The sequence below is a fragment of the Gigantopelta aegis genome, chromosome 11 (assembly GCF_016097555.1).
Source record: "Gigantopelta aegis isolate Gae_Host chromosome 11, Gae_host_genome, whole genome shotgun sequence".
NCBI lineage: Eukaryota > Metazoa > Mollusca > Gastropoda > Neomphalida > Peltospiridae > Gigantopelta > Gigantopelta aegis.
Window position 1 is genome coordinate 14042713 of NC_054709.1, and position 18268 is coordinate 14060980.

At 40.2% G+C, this 18268-nt stretch overlaps 1 protein-coding gene across 1 annotated transcript in view; it reads right to left on the minus strand.

Annotated features, from left to right (window-relative positions):
* The window catches only part of LOC121385204 (glutathione hydrolase 1 proenzyme-like), a 153343-nt gene that overhangs the window by 124503 nt on the left and 10572 nt on the right, over nucleotides 1–18268 (minus strand). Inside the window, exons 5-9 of the mRNA XM_041515774.1 lie at nucleotides 15378–15576; nucleotides 13913–14076; nucleotides 11154–11303; nucleotides 9548–9702; nucleotides 8296–8483 (exon numbers count right to left, since the gene is read on the minus strand). Of these exons, the coding sequence (XP_041371708.1) occupies nucleotides 8296–8483; nucleotides 9548–9702; nucleotides 11154–11303; nucleotides 13913–14076; nucleotides 15378–15576 (856 nt within the window). The remainder of the gene's footprint in view (nucleotides 1–8295; nucleotides 8484–9547; nucleotides 9703–11153; nucleotides 11304–13912; nucleotides 14077–15377; nucleotides 15577–18268) is intronic.

Genomic DNA, 18268 nt, shown 5'->3' on the forward strand with positions numbered 1-18268 from the left:
GCGTCCAACCACTACTTAGTGGTGAGGGCGAGTACTCGCTACATCCGACCACCACCAGGGAGGGGGTGAGTTTCGTCTGCCTCACCAAGCGGTGGAATAGCCTATACATTCCAGGGACTGGCCTCAGATTACAGTTATCTTCCAATTTGGAAATTTGTCCGCGCAAGTAGTCTGCTGTTTGACTGTGATTATTTCATGGCAGACAGCTATGAAGTGGCAACTATTTGACTGAAGTGACAGGGGAGAGCATGTAGTTTAAAGGGCGTGTTTGTTTAAACTAATATCCTGGGAGAAAGAGCTGGACGACAGGGGTTGTCCTGTTCAGGGTATGTATCCCCCAGGCAGGCAAAGGTATATACAAACATCCACGGGCCTGCTGATATTAATAAAAATGTTATAGCCACTAAGGCTATATAGAAACATATAGCGAAATTAATTGTGGTCTGTGGCCGACTCCTAATGCCTACGCTCTGCATAGAGTCATCAAGATTGTCAAAGGCCAGGACCACCCAGTCGTCGCGAGAGCGCTAACTGCTACGCGCTACCAACGCCACATGTATTCCACTGCTTGGTGTCCGTCACTTCTTGGGATCGCCGTAGCGCCAACCTTTCTACAAGAACGTTCGCCTCCAGGTAAGGGCTTAGTCGGATTTTTTATTTTTTTTTATTATTATTATTTTATTTTTGTAAATAGTCCGACGTAATTTATTTTTGGCTGCCAGTCTAAATTGATCAGATCACCTTAAAGGAAGGGACAATTAAGGCATTTGGTCTGGTATGCATATTCAACGATATATAATGCACATTATTGCTTAATATCAACAAGTATAATCGTATAGTTAATAAATAAAATGGTTAAATGTCACGGCTATTATATATAACGGGCGCAGCCATTTTGTACCATCTCAGTGAGTACACCTTCTGGCGAGCTGGTGGTTACGTAATACTTAACGCGTAACGTCAGAAATGAGCCTTAGAACTAGAGAAACACAATCTACCTGTTTTTTGCGGGATAATAAATAGTCATACATTGCAATGTTCTGTAATAATACACATCCCAGTAAGCCAGCAATAAGTATATCCAGTACTATATATATTATTGTGTCAATACAAAATAAAATACTATTGTCAAAGTGGCTACACAACAAGTCGAAATAATTAACAATGTTTTTTTTTCATGCATTAACCTACAGAACACAACAGAACAGAACAGAACAGAACTTTATTACACTCAAGCCGTTATACAACATCATATGAGGAATATAAAAAAAATACATATACATATATGACAAGATAGCGTTAACAGGAGCTCAAAATATTAAATATTACAAATTTGATGCCAAATGTTTTTTTTAACAAAAAAAATTAAATGATACACGGGGTGTTTTCTTAGTTAATTGGTCTATGCTGTTAGTTGCTTCTACCTGTGATTCCTGATTAGCAGGTGTGTATTTGATTGGGAACCAGACGAGCCAATTAATTGACGCTGTCTAGACACAAAAATACATATCGGCTATGAATCAGACAGATGTTTTTAGTACCGTGCAAAAGCTGGACAACCCTGTGCAGTGGGCAATATATATATATATATATATTAATAGAATCTATCACCGTTCTGAGGTATAGATAAGGCTATTCCAACCCGAGGGACAAAATGTTTTGTGTGAGGGCCGAGGTTTATGTAATGTTCAACTTATCGATACATATAAAGTTGAAAATATTTATTTATTTAAATATTTTTAAAACAATGATACAACGTGAAATGGCAAAGAGAATTTTGAAAACCATGAGTTATGACGTCAGTAGTTGTAAAACATGAGTTATGACCTCACGCGTATGTAGAAATCGTCTAGCCCTCGGGTCGGACAGATTTATCTAGCCCTAGGGTCAGACAGATTTTTCTAGCACCGTGCTTAAGCTGGATAACACTGTTCAGTGGGCAAGAATACTTTGTATTTCGCATTAGTTCATGACGTCACAGGATGAGCAGACGACATTGCAGCTCTAAATGTTTAATATCCGTCAGGTATTCCGTATTTCCTATAGTCGCTGTTAACTGTGATCTTATTAGTCGCCTTCTGTAGAACAGCTTGAACGAAACTTTTAGCCGTTGGATACATCTTGATGTCATGACCTTTGGCCTTTAGTCCGTCGAGTATATACTGGAACAAAATATGCATTAGAATTAACAAATATTTCTGTATTGGAATTTACACTTTGTTATGAACTGACAGAAATATAGAGGATTCGTTACGAGTGGGGTTTTAAATATGGAATATATCAACCGAATCTGTTAATCGGTATTTGTTGAGGCTCCGCGAAGACAAAATTAATATCTCGTAACTAAACGAGGTTGATATTTTACATATTAAAAACACAAGTAACGAATTTTATTTATCCTATAACGATTCTAAAATAACATTTTAATTCGATATTTAGCCAACGTCGGTAATATGATGTCATCGCGATGAGCAGAAATATAGTTTGACATACCGCACTTTAACTAAATCTTATCTGTCTTGTTGGCTAGTGAATGACGGATGTTTGTTCAATTTTCAGATAGGTCGTTTCCTCGTTTTCAAACATCCATTGACAGCAATAATTGACAGAAATGTTTTTTGAACGGGGGGGGGGGGGGGGGGGGGGGGGCGCTAAATGGAAACTGGGTACATGGACTAACATAACAAAAGGGCATCGAAATGAAAGCATCCCCCTGAATCTGCCTTTTCGGATCTGTTAAATCATCGCAGTATGGGATGACACAGGTCGCGACCTTGACCAAATAGTGGTAGTTTAAAATGAGCTAGGGTGTCGTTAAAACGTTCAAAGCCTATTTATGACTTACACACGTGTAACTACGTACATTTACAATGTTTGACTTACACACGTGTAACTACATACATTTACAATGTTTGACTTAAACACGTGTAACTACATACATTTACAATGTTTGACTTACACACGTGTAACTACGTACATCATAGGCGTACATGGGGGGGGGGGATGGTTCGATGGGTTCGACCGAACCCCCCCTGAAATCGCTTTTTTATAATTTAATATATCTGACATTATTATATTTACTCAACATAGAAATATATGCCCAATATCTCTGCAATCTATTTTGGAACCCCCCTTTTCAAAATCCTATGTATTGGAACCCCTCTTTTCAAAATCCTATGTACGCCCATGGTACATTTACAATGTTTTAACACCTGCGTTTAAAACAACACAGGCTTCGTAAATTCGTTCTATTTTTGTTTTCTCTCCATCTCCTGTCCAGATAACCCTTATGGTCAGGTCGGGTCAGGTCAGAGTGTTGTACGTGCACATTCAGGGCAAGCTGTTGTAGCGCACGCCTGTCATGGAGTCTGAGGAGGCGGAGGGGGGTTTTGGTGTTTTGGAATTTTGAAATGTGTCGTTTGATTAATGCCAAGGGGCCTTGGGTGCCCATTTGTTTTTTTTAAAGAAATTAGGCGCAAAGAAAGAAAGACAAAGAGGGAGATAACTCCCACCAACGTCTCCAATACTGACACCAACCTGCGGGAATCCCTCCTCTGCGCGGAGCGATTTAGGAACGAGTTGGTGATGAATTCTGGGATAGTCGACGGACGCCTTAATCCCCTTACTGAACCACAAAGCGCTTATGACAGTCTGCAGAGAAACACAACAGTATAATCATAAACTCATCACAATTAAGTATATACATGTATACAGTTGAATCCCGTTGGCTTGAACCCTGTCGGTGTGTGTGTGTGTGTGTGTGGTGTGTGTGTTGTATGTATGTATGTATGTATGTATGTATATATATATATATATATATATATATATATATATATATATATATATATGTATGTGTTATGTATGTATATATATATATATATATATATATATATATATATATATATATATATATATATATATATAATCACCAAATTTGGACCATTAAGACTAACGGCGTTTAATGAATTTTGTTGAGTATAGTATAACAACAATATGACAACAGTGTAATAACAGGCTGGAAGAAACGTAATAGTATAATAATGACAGTGGTTCATTTTCGACCCTTTTTCAAAATCTTTTGTGATGCTGTCAGGTTTCTTCCTGATACGCATGTATTTGTGATTAGTGTGTGAAATATTGGTTATCAGCGAACTCGAAGATCGTCTATGTGAAGTATTTAACGTCAAGCAGGTAGATAGATAGATAGATAGATAGATAGATAACTACTTTAACGTGCTCATATACCACTATCGTTTCGAAGACGCCCATCCAGAGTCTGACCTCCGATAAGATCGGTGGCCTGTCTCGGGATGGGCGGAGGGGGAGGGTAGAGTTGAAAATAGGCAGAATTTTGAAAACAGCAATTAGTAAAAAAGTTAATGGAATTTAAAAAAATAGATAAATAAAAAGTTACAAGCCAAAAATAAAAAGAATTGACTGCTCGGCCGAGTATTTATATAATTTGGAGCATTTCAGAAGGACAGTCCAAAAATAAATAAGAGAAAGAAGAGAGGATCGGACTATTTAATAATATTAAAAAAGGAAAGTAATTTTGACATAACATTTTGAAAGCAGATCTAAAAGTTTAAAGCCGATCGATATGTCCACGTGAATGGCCTCGTTAAGGCCGTTAGGGTGCACAGCTTGTAGGGACGAGATGGGTTGCATCCCGTCAAGAAAACCCCTAGATTGACAGTCATTAGACGTTGAAGGTGTAGTGCTGTGTTGAAATACAGATCTTGAGAAGCCGGATCCGTCTGAACGAGAGAGAGTATCAGGCTAGGGTATAGTCCAGTCGTCATGGGTTGGTATAGTAGTGCTGACGGGCCCGACTCCGGAGGATACGAGATGGTATCACTATAAAGCAAGGTAAAGTCTAGAAAAGAGTAGTAGGGGTCGACCCTGCTTGCTATTTCTTCTTAGAGTGGGACGGTCAATCTTCCAGTGCTGCTAGGACAGACTCGGACATATACAGACTAAACGCGAAGAAACGTGACGTTCTGCAGAATGGCCGTCATACGAGTCACAAAAAGCCAAGTCGACATAGTCAGCCGGAGAAATGACGTGGAGGCAAGAAATCTCGCTAAAAAAGAATCCAACCTGGTGGTGCAGGCTGTCGAAACAGTAGCATGCGTCAATTATGGAGTGCCACCCAAGTACCTTTGCTTAAATGTCAATAAACCTAGTGCCATGAGTTCGATTAATTTACATCTAATTTGCAAAATTATCAAATTCGTAAAGTATGTGATCTGAAAAATAACACATACTTTGATTGCATTGAAAATGTAAGATATTATATGATATATTTGTACAGGATAAAACTAGGGTGTGCGACTTTAAAGAGCATAAGGTAGCTATGCACCTATGGTGATCTTAGCGCTGGCATCGCTTCGTAAAACGGGGCCCTGGAGCGGATGAAACATTTTTCTAGGGAGGGAAGGAAGGAAGGAAATGTTTTATTTAACGACGCATTCAACACATTTTATTTACGGTTATATGGCGTCAGACATATGGCTAAGGACCACACATATATTGAGAGAGGAAGGAAGGAAATGTTTTATTTAACGACGCATTCAACACATTTTATTTACGGTTATATGGCGTCAGACATATGGTTAAGGACCACACATATGTTGAGAGAGGAAACCCGCTGTCGCCACTTCATGGGCTACTCTTTTCGATTAGCAGCAAGAGATCTTTTATATGCACCATCCCACAGATAGGATAGCACATGCCACGGCCATCGTTACAAGAGTTGTGGAGCACTGGCTGAAACGAGAAATAGCCCAATGGAACCACCGACGGGGATCGATCCTAGACCGACCGCGCATCAAGCGAGCGTTTTACTACTGAGCTACGTCCCGTCCTCTCTAGGGATGGAGTACAGCTACAAAATAGGGCATCGACAGCACTAAATCTCAACGACAAAACCTTATTCCGTAATTCAAATCGTATCTCTGCACAAGGTAGAATCGAAAGGATGTTTTAGACAAAATCGTGATTGCTTCCATGAATCACTGTCAGCTGTTCGTCCTTGGGCGGACCGCCACTCTCGTAGGAAATCCGTAACAGGATGTTTCTACTCTCCTGCACTGCCTATAGGAAGACTGCCACTCCCAAGACTAGCTTAGAAAACACACACTGGCATGGGACAGAAGGAAGGAGATGTTTTATTTAACAACTTACTCAACGCATTTTATTTGCAGTTATATGGCGTCAGACATATGGTTACGGACCACCCATATATTGAGAGAGGAAACCCGCTGTCGTCAGGCATGGGATAGAGCTCAGTGGAATATATACAGCTGTGATGGCATGCAACATGAATCACTGTCATAACAGTGATGCTCTCAGGTGTTCGCGAAAGTGGAGCATATCCTGCCCCACCGGTGGCGCACGTCATGAGTAAAGTCAGCTATTTAAACGAAAATTGAGAATGTGCATTTAAAGGGTGCTATATTATAGTTAAATGTGCAATATTTTCTACTGGTAAATTAAATTTAACCAGTGGTAATTTCTAATGGTTTATCACAAATAATTGGTGAGAGAGAAAAACCCAAAAAACAAAACAAAACAAACAACAAACAAAATATGGTAGTTATATTTTTAAGGCTGCGTATTTAAATGAGAAAGCACATTAAAAGAGGAACTGACAATGTGTACTTAAAGGTATTGTAATTTTTATGGGTATATTGTTGAAGGTTTAATGCCTACATTTGGAAGAAAAAGTCAAATGCTTTAGGTCTCACTACACAGATGTTATCTGCCATTGAAACCCATGTTAATTTGCCCAACTTCAAATGAAGATTGCAAATCCCAAAAGGTCAATGCACAATATTACCAAATAGCATGGGCAAAATACAACCAGGAGGCTTACCATTAAACATACATATTGTTTTAATTCTTCACCATTTCCTAGAAGTGAATATGTGAGCCATAACTTGTGTCACAATTAGGATCAATGAACTCTCACCCGGAAGTGAGCTGTATAGTGAGACCGTAGGTGGGAAGCCGCAGTTATGTAACTTTGATTTCATGTCAACTTATGTTCGTGCTTATATCCAATTAAGGTTCAAGCACGCTGTCCTGGGCACACACTATCTGGGCTGTCTGTCCAGGACAGTGGGTTAGTTGTTAGTTTGTTAGTGGTTAGTGAGAGAGAAGAGGGTGTAGTGGCCTTGCACCTACCCATTGAGCACTTAAGAACTCGCTCTGGGTTGGAGCCGGTGCCGGGCTGCGAACCCTGTAGTCCGATGGCTTAACCACGACACCACCGAGGCCGGTACGCAACTTTGAGAATATACATTTAAGGTACTTCTTAAACTAAGGCCCCAAAGGGACGCGTATCCAATGAGAAAACGTGAAGATTTTAGGCTACGGGGGAGGGGCGTCAATGAAATACGCTGACATCAATGTTTTATGGTTGTTCTTGAAGTGGTAAACGGGCAGGAGCCTGGGGTGCTTGGATCGAAGGATCGAAACCCGTCGGTGAACCCATTCCCCCGATTCTTTTTTTTTTCCCGCGTCCAAACCAGTGCTCCACGACTGGCATATCGAATTCTGTGATACGTGCTGTCCTGCCTAGATGGGAAGTGTACGCAAATGAAATTCAGTGCTGCTAATGGAAAGATGTATCAGTTTTACTCTGATGACTCCGTGTCAGAATTACCAAATGTTTGACATCCAATAGCTTATGATAAATGAATAATTTGTGCGCTAGTGATGTCGTTAAACAAAACAAACTTTAAAATGAAAACGTGGGCGGTACCGTAATCGTTATGTTATGCTTGTTTGGTATGCCACATCATTTCTCCTATGTACACATTATTTATGTATCATTGTATTCTGATTGTATTTTGACAGGAGTTGATCCGGGGCGGGGGGAGGGGATGGGGAGAAGAGGTGCACACCTCATTTTTTTCACAGACATCAAAGAAAAAATAAAATAAAAGCCTGTTCTAACACCTCTTAACATGCCCGGCAAATCTCCTCCCCCATCTTTCACAAACCCTTGGATTCGCGCCTGTTGGTTTTTTGTGTGAATTACAGGTAAAATTAAAATTGTTCTCAACCAAGTTCCAAACCCAACAGATGGATATTTTAGGCAAAAAAAATAAAAAATAAAAATTGTGAATTATACAGAAAACAATATGGAAGCACGTTGTGCACATTTTGTACTGCCATTTAATCCACGAACACCAATTACTAAGCAAAAAGGGCAGTCAAACGAAAAGAGAACAATTAAAAAACGAAATGTTGTTGGCCATCTTGAAATGTACAATGATTTACACTCACTGAAAATTAATAGTGGTTGTCGTGGCAACCGCATCTCCGTTCGGTGCCAACAGAGAAATATGACCCGTCCCGGCATCCTCTACCATACTGAACGCTGGTCCATAGTCCGTGGTCTTCTGCGTTTTATCGTCATTTATCTTGGATCTGACGTAATTTCCGTACTCTTGTGACGTCAGATTCTTTATGAGCTGGAACATTAGAGAATGATTGTGACGTCAGATTCTTTATCAGCTAGGACATAGAGAATGATTGTGACGTCAGATTCTTTATCAGCTGAAACATAGATAATGATTGTGATGTCAGATTCTTTATGAGCTACGGTCTCACCACACAGATGTCATCTGCATTGAAATCCATGTTAAATTGCTCAACTTCAAATGAAGATTGCCAGTAGAACGGGATCTTGTTGGCACTAACAACATACACCATTGTGAACATACATTATATAAGCATTTATTTTCACTCCAAAATTGAGAAACATTTCATTCTCAGTTTGTTGCTATATAACCGCATCTGGCTGTAATACCGGTCCGAACAGGTGGTTCTGGACTGCCTCTTGCGCTATACACCCATGTCCAAAAAAGTCAATGAACAATATTACAAAATAACATGGGCAAAATCCAGCCAGAAGGCTTACCTTTACACATACACATTGTTTTAATTCTTCCCCAATTCCTAGAAGTGAATATTTGAACCATAACATGAGTCACAATCAGGAAACTATAGTGGACCGTGATGAATGATCTTACCCAAAAGTCAACTGTGTAGTGAGACCAATAACACTAAAGAAAACGAAGGGAAGGATTTAGGTTAATGCTTGTCTGATAGTGTATGTTTTGTGTTTTTTTAGACAATATTCCGGGGGGGGGGGGGGGGGGGGGGGGTAGGGCGGCATTTGCCTCCCCTGAGAATCTCACCTTTTTTAATAGCATACACATCTCAGGGTTTAATTTGTATGGTGTTTCCGAACCAGGACCGTAACTAGGATTTTTTTTTTTTTTTTTCAGTGTGTGTGTGGGGGGGTGGGGGGGGGGGGGGGGAGGGCAGGGGAGATCCCTTGCTGCAGATGGAATTCTTGGAACGATCAAGCGTGGAGCTCGAATTAAATACCATTTCATGCAGCCATTAAATTTTATAAAATCATACATAAAATCATATAACCAGTATAGTAGTGTGGGTCCCCCCCCCCCCCCCCCACCACCACCACCACCATCACCACCACTCCCATCCCTGGATCCGCCAATAGCCTTACATCATCAATTCTGTCCTTAAACTCCTGGTCCTCCACATCGGCGTCCCCCATTGCTGACCTCTTGGCGAACGCGAACTTGAAGGCTTCCACTATTCTGTGGTACGTCAAAATCGTCTTCTCTGACGTCATTAAGTCATAGGGAGTGAAATTATAACCTGCAAGAAATAAGCCCAATAATCACATCATGTAGTACCTGATTATATGTAGTATCTGTCTGTCTCTCTCTCTCTCTCTGTCTGTCTGTCTCTCTCTCTCTCTCTCTCTCTCTCTCTCTCTCTCTCTCTCTCTCTCTCTCTCTCTCTCTCTCTCTCTCTCTCTGAGTGTCTCTCTCTCTCTCTCTCTCTCTCTCTCTCTCTCTCTCTCTCTCTCTCTCTGTCTCTCTCTCTCTCTCTCTCTCTCTCTCTCTCTCTCTCTCTCTCTCTCTCTCTGTCTGTCTCTGTCTGTCTCTCTCTCTCTCTCTCTCTCTCTCTCTCTCTCTCTCTCTCTCTCTCTCTCTCTCTCTCTCTCTCTCTGTGTGTCTCTCTCTCTCTCTCTCTCTGTCTCGACTCTCTCTCTCTCTCTCTCTCTCTCTCTCTCTCTCTCTCTCTCTCTGAGTGTGTGTGTGTCTCTCTCTGTCTCTCTGTCTCTCTCTCTCTCTCTCTCTCTCTCTCTCTCTCTCTCTCTCTCTCTCTCTCTGAGTGTCCTCTCTCTCTCTCTCTCTCTCTCTCTCTCTCTCTCTCTCTCAATTTCTCTCTCTCTCTCTCTCTCTCTCTCACACACACTCTCTCTCTCTCTCTCTTTCACACACACACACACACATTCCTCTCTGTGTCCCATACGTCAAAATTACCAAATGTTTGACATCCCGTGTCCGATGATTAGTAGCGGTGTCGTTAAACAAAACAAGCGTAATAAATGCATAAATATACACACACACACACACACACACACACACACACACACACACACACACACACACGTGCAATATACTAGTACCCGGTAAAAGAACCCCTGCTGCTTTTTGTTAGCATTGGCCGGTGTGACGACATCAGCCACAAGTTCAGATAGCTAACGGTTCGCCAACTGTTTGATTGGTTCCCGAAGTGGCCATTTGCTTTACCTTGAAGCGCATGAACCAGTCTAGCGGACTTTTGTTTTTTCTGCTCGGTTTGGCTGAACTCAGCCCGGCTTTCTTTTTTGATGGGACGGGATTTAGCTCAGTCGGTTGAACGTCGCAGGATCAAACCACCTCGGTGGATCCGTTCAACTGATTGAGTTTTTTTTTATCGTTCCAACCAGTGCACCACAACTGGTCAAAGGCCGTGGTATGTGCTTTCACGTCTGTGTGAAAGTGCATATAAAAGATCCCTTGTTCCATCAGGGAAAATGTAGCGGGTTTCCTCTGTTGACTACGAGTCAGAATTGCCAAATGTTTGACATCCAATAGCCGATGATTAATTAATCAATGTGCTCTAGTTTTGTCGTTAAAACAAACAAACTTCATTCTTCTTTCGCCCTGTAATTATCTCACTGCCCTCATTCTCTGCCCTCCCTCTCTCGCACCCCCAACCCCCTCCCCCTGGATTCGCGCCTGCTATAGGTGTTTATTTTTGTAGTATTATCTTACCACTCAAAATGTTGAGAATGAACTGTAGAACAAGACCACCGGACGGTGGGGGAGGGGAGATAATCCTCATGTTGTTATTCAGCTTCGATACAACAGGGGTTTTAACGATGGCGTAGTATGATCTTAAATCAGCCTCTGTTATTATACCACCTGAAAAACAGTTATAGTTAAAGATTCGATACAACAGAGGTTTTAACGATGGCGTAGTATGATCTTAAATCAGCTTCTTTTATTATACCACCTGAAAAACAAAGTTATATTTAAAAATTCGATACAGCAGGGTTTTAACGATGGTGTAGTATGATCGTAAATAAGCTTCTGTTATTATACCACCTGAAAAATAAAGTTGTAGTTAAAAATTCGATACAACAGAGGTTTTTACGACGGCGTGGTATGATCGTAAATCAGCTTCTGTTATCATAACACCTCAAAAACAAAGTAAATCAGCAGTTATTATACAGCTTAAAAAATAAAGTTGTAGTCAAATATTCGATACAACAGTTTTAACGATGGCGTAGTATGATTGTAATCAGCTTCTGTTATTCATAACACCTTAAAAATGAAAATGTCACTGTATAGCTAAAGATTCGATACAGCAGGGTTTTTAACGACGGCGTAGTATGATCGTAAATCAGCTTCTGTTATCATAACACCTGAAAAACAAAGTTATAGTTAAAGATTCGACACAGCAGGGTTTTTAACGATGGCGTAGTATGATCGTAAATCAGTTGTTATTATACAGCTTAAAAAATAAAGTTGTAGTAAAAAATCCGACACAACAGAGTTTTTAACGAAGGCGTAGTATGATTGTAAACCAGATTTTGTTAAAAGAAATTTCATTGGCGAGTAAAATTACATTAAAAACGAAAATGTCACATGTAGCAGGTTTCTCTCTAAGACTATATGTCACAATTGACAAATGTTTGCCATCCAACAGCCGATGATGAATAAATCAATGTGCTCTACTGATGTTGTTAAAGTAAACAAACTTCCAATTTTAGTGGGCGGGACGTAGGCCAGTGCTAAAGCGCTCGCTTGATGCGCGGTCGGTTTGGGATCGATCTCCGTCAGTGGGCCCATTGGACTATTCCTCGCTCCAGCCAGTGCACCACAACTGGTACATCAAAGGCCGTGGTATGTGCTATCCTGTCTATGGGATGGTGCATATAAAAGATCCCTTGCTGCTAATCGAAAAGAGTAGACCATGGAGTGGCGACAGCGGGTTTTCTCCCTCAATATCTGTGTGTTCCTTAACGATATGTCCGACGCCATATAACTGGAAATAAAATGTGTTGAGTGCGTCGTTAAATAAAACATTTCCTTCCTTCCAATTTTAGTAATACAACCTCAGGTCAGGTCAGGTCAGGTCAGGTCAGGTCATATGTTCCAACGTGCACCTTGAGAACTAGCTGTTGTAGCACATGCCTGTCATGGACGCAGGTGTTGACTTTCGCCGGTTTCTCCCTCTAGAACAGGAGAGGGTTTTCGGGGTGTGTGTGGAAGAGAGGGGTCGTCCGGGCTGGCATGTATAAGCGAGCACGGGCAGCCCAACCATAGTCGATAGCAGGTGAGGGTTGGTTTTAATTTGCAAATGCTCCGAAGGATTAAGGTCAAATAAAAAAATTAGCAATTTCGTGAAGGTAATTTTGACGCATACTTTCGAATGGTTCATCGAAATAGAAAATGGAGATAAGTGGTTGATCTGACTTAGTTGATCGACAGGTACTTCCTTATCCAAACTCCAAATGCATTGAATGAAATCCATACCTGCGTATGTTGGTTCTTTGACAATCCATACCTGCGTCTGTTAGTTCTTTGACAATCCCTACCTGTGTATGTTAGTTATTTGACAATCTATACCTGTGTATGTTAGTTATTTGGCAATCCATATCTGTGTATGTTAGTTATTTGACAATCCATACCTGCATCTGTGAGTTCACTGACAATCCATACCTGCGTCTGTGAGTTCTTTGACAATCCATAACTACATATGTGAGTTCTTTGACGATCCATACCTGCGTCTGTGAGTTCTTTGACGATCCATACCTGTGTCTGTTAGTTATTTGACAATCCATACCTGCGTCTGTTAGTTCTTTGACAATCCATACCTGTGTCTGTTAGTTATTTGACAATCCATACCTGTGTCTGTGAGTTTTTTTACAATCCATACCTGTGTCTGTTAGTTATTTGACAATCCATACCTGTGTCTGTGAGTTCTTTGACAATCCATACCTGCGTCTGTTAGTTCTTTGACAATCCCTACCTGTGTATGTTAGTTATTTGACAATCCATACCTGCGTCTGTTAGTTATTTGACAACCCATACCTGCGTCTATGAGTTCTTTGACAATCCATACCTGCGTCTGTTAGTTCTTTGACAATCCCTACCTGTGTATGTTAGTTATTTGACAATCTATACCTGTGTATGTTAGTTATTTGGCAATCCATACCTGCGTATGTTACTTATTTGACAATCCATACCTGCATCTGTGAGTTCCCTGACAATCCATACCTGCGTATGTGAGTTCTTTGACAGTCCATACCTGCGTCTGTGAGTTCTTCAACAATCCCAACCTGTGTATGTTAGTTCTTTGACGATTCACACCTGCGTCTGTTAGTTCTTTGACGATCCATACCTGCGTCTGTTAGTTCTTTGACGATCCATACCTGCGTCTGTTAGTTATTTGACAATCCATACCTGCATCTGTTACTTATTTGACAATCCATACCTGCGTCTGTTAGTTATTTGACAATCCATACCTGCGTCTGTGAGTTCCTTGACGATGATTGCGGTGAGACTGCCGTTGTAAAACGCCTGGTATCCCTCGCTGGCGATGATACGAAGAGTCCGGGCATATTCGGGTCTCTTAATCTTCTCACCACGTTTATAATACTTCTTAGTGTCAGGATTCGTTAGCAGATTTCTGAAAATCACAAACTTTTGTAGAATTTTGAATAATAATAACAATAATAATAATAATAATAATAATAATAATAATAATAATAAATTTAATATTAATAGTAGTAGTAGTAGTAGTAGTAGTGGTGGTAGTAGTAGTGGTAGTAGTAGTAGTAGTAGTAGTAGTAGTAGTAGTAGTAGTAGTAGTAGTAGTAGTAGTAGTAGTAGTAGTAGTAGTAGTAGTAGTAGTAGTAGTAGTAGTAGTAGTAGTAATAGTAACCGTTGTGGTCCGTACTAAACTGGACCGATCTTAGCGACCCGTAGCGGCCCGTAGCGCTCCCCGTTGTCAGCTAACCCCTATCCTTAATAATCCTTGGTTTATTCGTCGAAAGCCATAGTTAAACCGTGGTGCATCCGTAGGGGATCGCGGACAGACCACTATCGGGAGTCATCCGTGAGGTTTTCATCCGTCGTGGATCCGGCCAGACGATCCTTAACAGTGTGACCTGTGCTTAATGCAGGGATATAGTACATACACCCATGTTACATATCTTAATACAGCGATATAGTACATACATCCATGTTACTTACCTTGATACAGCGATATAGTACATAATCCCCTGTTACTTGTCTTAATACAGCGATATAGTACATACACCCATGTTACTTGTCTTAATACAGCGATATAGTACATACACCCCTGTTACTTATCTTAATGCAGCGATATAGTACATACACTCATGTTACTTCTCTTAATACAGCGATCTAGTACACACACCCCTGTTACTTATCTTAATGCAGCGATATAGTACACACACCCAAGTTACTTATCTTAATGCAGCTATATAGTACATACACCCATGTTACTTATCTTAATGCAGCGATATAGTACATACACCCCTGTTACTTATCTTAATGCAGCGATATAGTACATACACCCATGTTACTTATCTTAATGCAGCGATATAGTACATACACCCATGTTACTTGTCTTAATGCAGCGATATAGTACACACACCCATGTTACTTATCTTAATACAGCGATATAGTACACACACTCATGTTACTTCTCTTAATACAGCGATCTAGTACACACACCCATGTTACTTATCTTAATGCAGCGATATAGTACACACACCCATGTTACTTATCTTAATGCAGCGATATAGTACACACACCCATGTTACTTATCTTAATACAGCGATATAGTACATACACCCATGTTACTTCTCTTAATACAGCGATATAGTACACACACCCATGTTACTTGTCTAAATACAGCGATGTAGTACATACACCCATGTTACTTATCTTGATCTTACTTACCTCAAGTTGGGATTTCTGTCTAGGTAGCCCTTATCGCGTGCTGGTATCAACGCGTCTTCAGTTGACGGCGGGAAGGGAAACCCCTCCTCACAAATCTTGATGGCCGGCTGAAAGAGTTCAGACCAGGGCAGTTTCCCGCCGATCTTGTGCGCTTCCCAGTACCCCATTATCTCTCCTGGTATCCCACTGGCTAGACCACCTGAAAGGATAAAGTTAAAGTTTGTTTTGTATAACTAGGGGCGGATCCTGAAAATATTTTGCGGGGGGGGGGGGGGGGGGGTAATAGGAAATGGGCACATGGATCAACTCGTCAGAAGGGCTTCCAAATGGATTTTTTTTTAAAGAGGACAAAATTAAAAGAGGAAAAAAGGGAAATTAAATATTTTAGGGGGTACGGGTCCTCTTATCCCCCTAGGATCCGCCTCTGTTAACGCCGCCACTAGAGCAAATTGATGTATTAATAATCGGCTATTGGATGTCAAACAGATACTATTTTAAGTAGAGTCTTAGAGGAAAGAAAGAAAGAAAGAAATGTTTTATTTAACGACGCACTCAACACATTTTATTTACGGTTATATGGCGTCAGACATATGGTTAAGGACCACACAGATTTTGAGAGGAAACCCGCTGTCGCCACTACATGGGCTACTCTTTCCGATTAGCAGCAAGGGCTCTTTTATTTGCGCTTCCCACAGGCAGGATAGCACAAACCATGGCCTTTGTTGAACCAGTTATGGATCACTGGTCGGTGCAAGTGGTTTACACCTACCCATTGAGCCTTGCGGAGCACTCACTCAGGTATTGGAGTCGGTATCTGGATTAAAAATCCCATGCCTCGACTGAGATCCGAACCCAGTACCTACCAGCCTGTAGACCGATGGCCTAACCACGACGCCACCGAGGCCGGTAGTATTAGAGGAAACCCAATACATTTTCCCCATTAGCTGCAAAAGTTCTTCTATGTGTACTTTCCCAGAGACAGGATAGTACATACCACGGTATTTGTTATACCTGTCGTGGGGCACTGGTTGGGACCGGAGTAAACATTCAGAGAATGAGTCAACCTAGGGGATTCGATCCAGCAACCACAGCACGTCGAGCAAGCGCTCTACCGACTATGCTAGATCCCGCTCATAAACGAAATTCATAACACGGGAATGAAAGGAATATAATTATATAGGTCATTCTCCCAAAATGGGTTATCCACCCCTAAAACTGATAACCGTATGAAGACTGAGATAAACTTCACTTCGATGATTAAATAGTAATTAAATGCTCACAGAGTTCCATTGTTTGCATAATGAATGAATGAATGTTTAACGACACCCCAGCATGAAAAAAAAATCGGCTATTGGGTGTCAAACTAATGTAAATGCAAACATGACGTGATGTAATAGTCATTCTTCCTATATACTATATACAGGATACTCCCCGAGTGTCTTGTGATATCATAATTTATAAGCACGAGTTGATAAAAGTATGAAGTCCGAGGCTTGCCGAGGATTTTTACACTTTTATCAACGAGTGTTGATAAATTATGATATCACAAGACACGAGGGGGGGGGGGGGGGGGGGGGGGGGGGGTATTCTTTTTATCGCCCATTATCATTCTTTTCATTTGCGACAATTGTAAACAATGTCAGTAATGTGGGTTGAATGTCATTATATTTGGCAGCGGTAGACTCGTTAACTAGCAGAACGACAGTGGCTTGACGTCACTAATGATATGTTTTGCGCTGAAACATACACAGTGACGTAACAAAATAATGTCTTGTGATTACAATTTGACCAATCAAGATTAGAAGAAGCGATATCTCCTAGGAGAATATCGCAGGAGATATCGTAAATTGTAGTGCCAGCGATATCTCCCACAAAAGCCTTTAATGGATGATAAAATGTGTTATATACAAAGCAATGAAATATGTAGATCTACAGAAACAATGAAAGTGATATTCGGTGAAAAGTAATATTTTCACTGTATTTTAGCTACAGTGAAAATACAGAAATCATATTTATATTTTTGTGTACAGTAATAAATCGGTTATCTCCCTTGTAAATTATTACGAGTTTAAGTGTAATGATTACCAATGGTCGTATTTGGGGAAGAAATATGTAATTTAAACAATTGTACTAATTAAAAATGGATACCAAGTGCAATTACGATAAAATATCTAAAACTGACTGAATACGAAGCTAAATAATGATAACACAATGTCCTGTCATTGAGTGTAAGGTTTTAAACTTCAATTCGTGTTGTTGTTTTTTTGTTGTTGTTTTTTTGTTTTCTTTTTTTTGTGTTTTTTTTTTGTTTGTCATTTTGGAGGAGGATCATTTTGTCAGGTACGTTTGCACAACAATATTATTAAGTAATTATTAATTTAAAGGGACATTCCCAAGTTTGCTGCATTGCAAGATGTTTTCAACTAATAAAATATTTCTACGATTAAACTTACATATTAAATATATTTTCTTGTTTAGAATATCAGTGTCTGTATATTCAATGTGTTTCTGGTCGTCTTAATATTTGTAAGAAGCCCAAACTGAATTTTGTCTTCAAATAATGTCGTACGTACGAAAATAATAATTGTTTTAGGAAATAAAATGAAATTTAACCTAGTACAAATATTAGAACGATCAGAAACGCGTTTAATATACAGCCATTAATATTTTATGCAGAAAAATATATTTGATATGTAATTACAGTCGTCAAAAAGTCTCTGTTAGGCAATAACATCTTAAAAATTGCAGCAAACTCAGGAATGTCCCTTTAATAATTGAATAAAGATACTTTTTATTCGTATTTCTTTCCATGGTCAAGTAGGGCTATATTTTCGACAAAAGTTCAACCGGAAGAAATATATCATGGCGTTACGTGTTTTCGATAGCGAAAG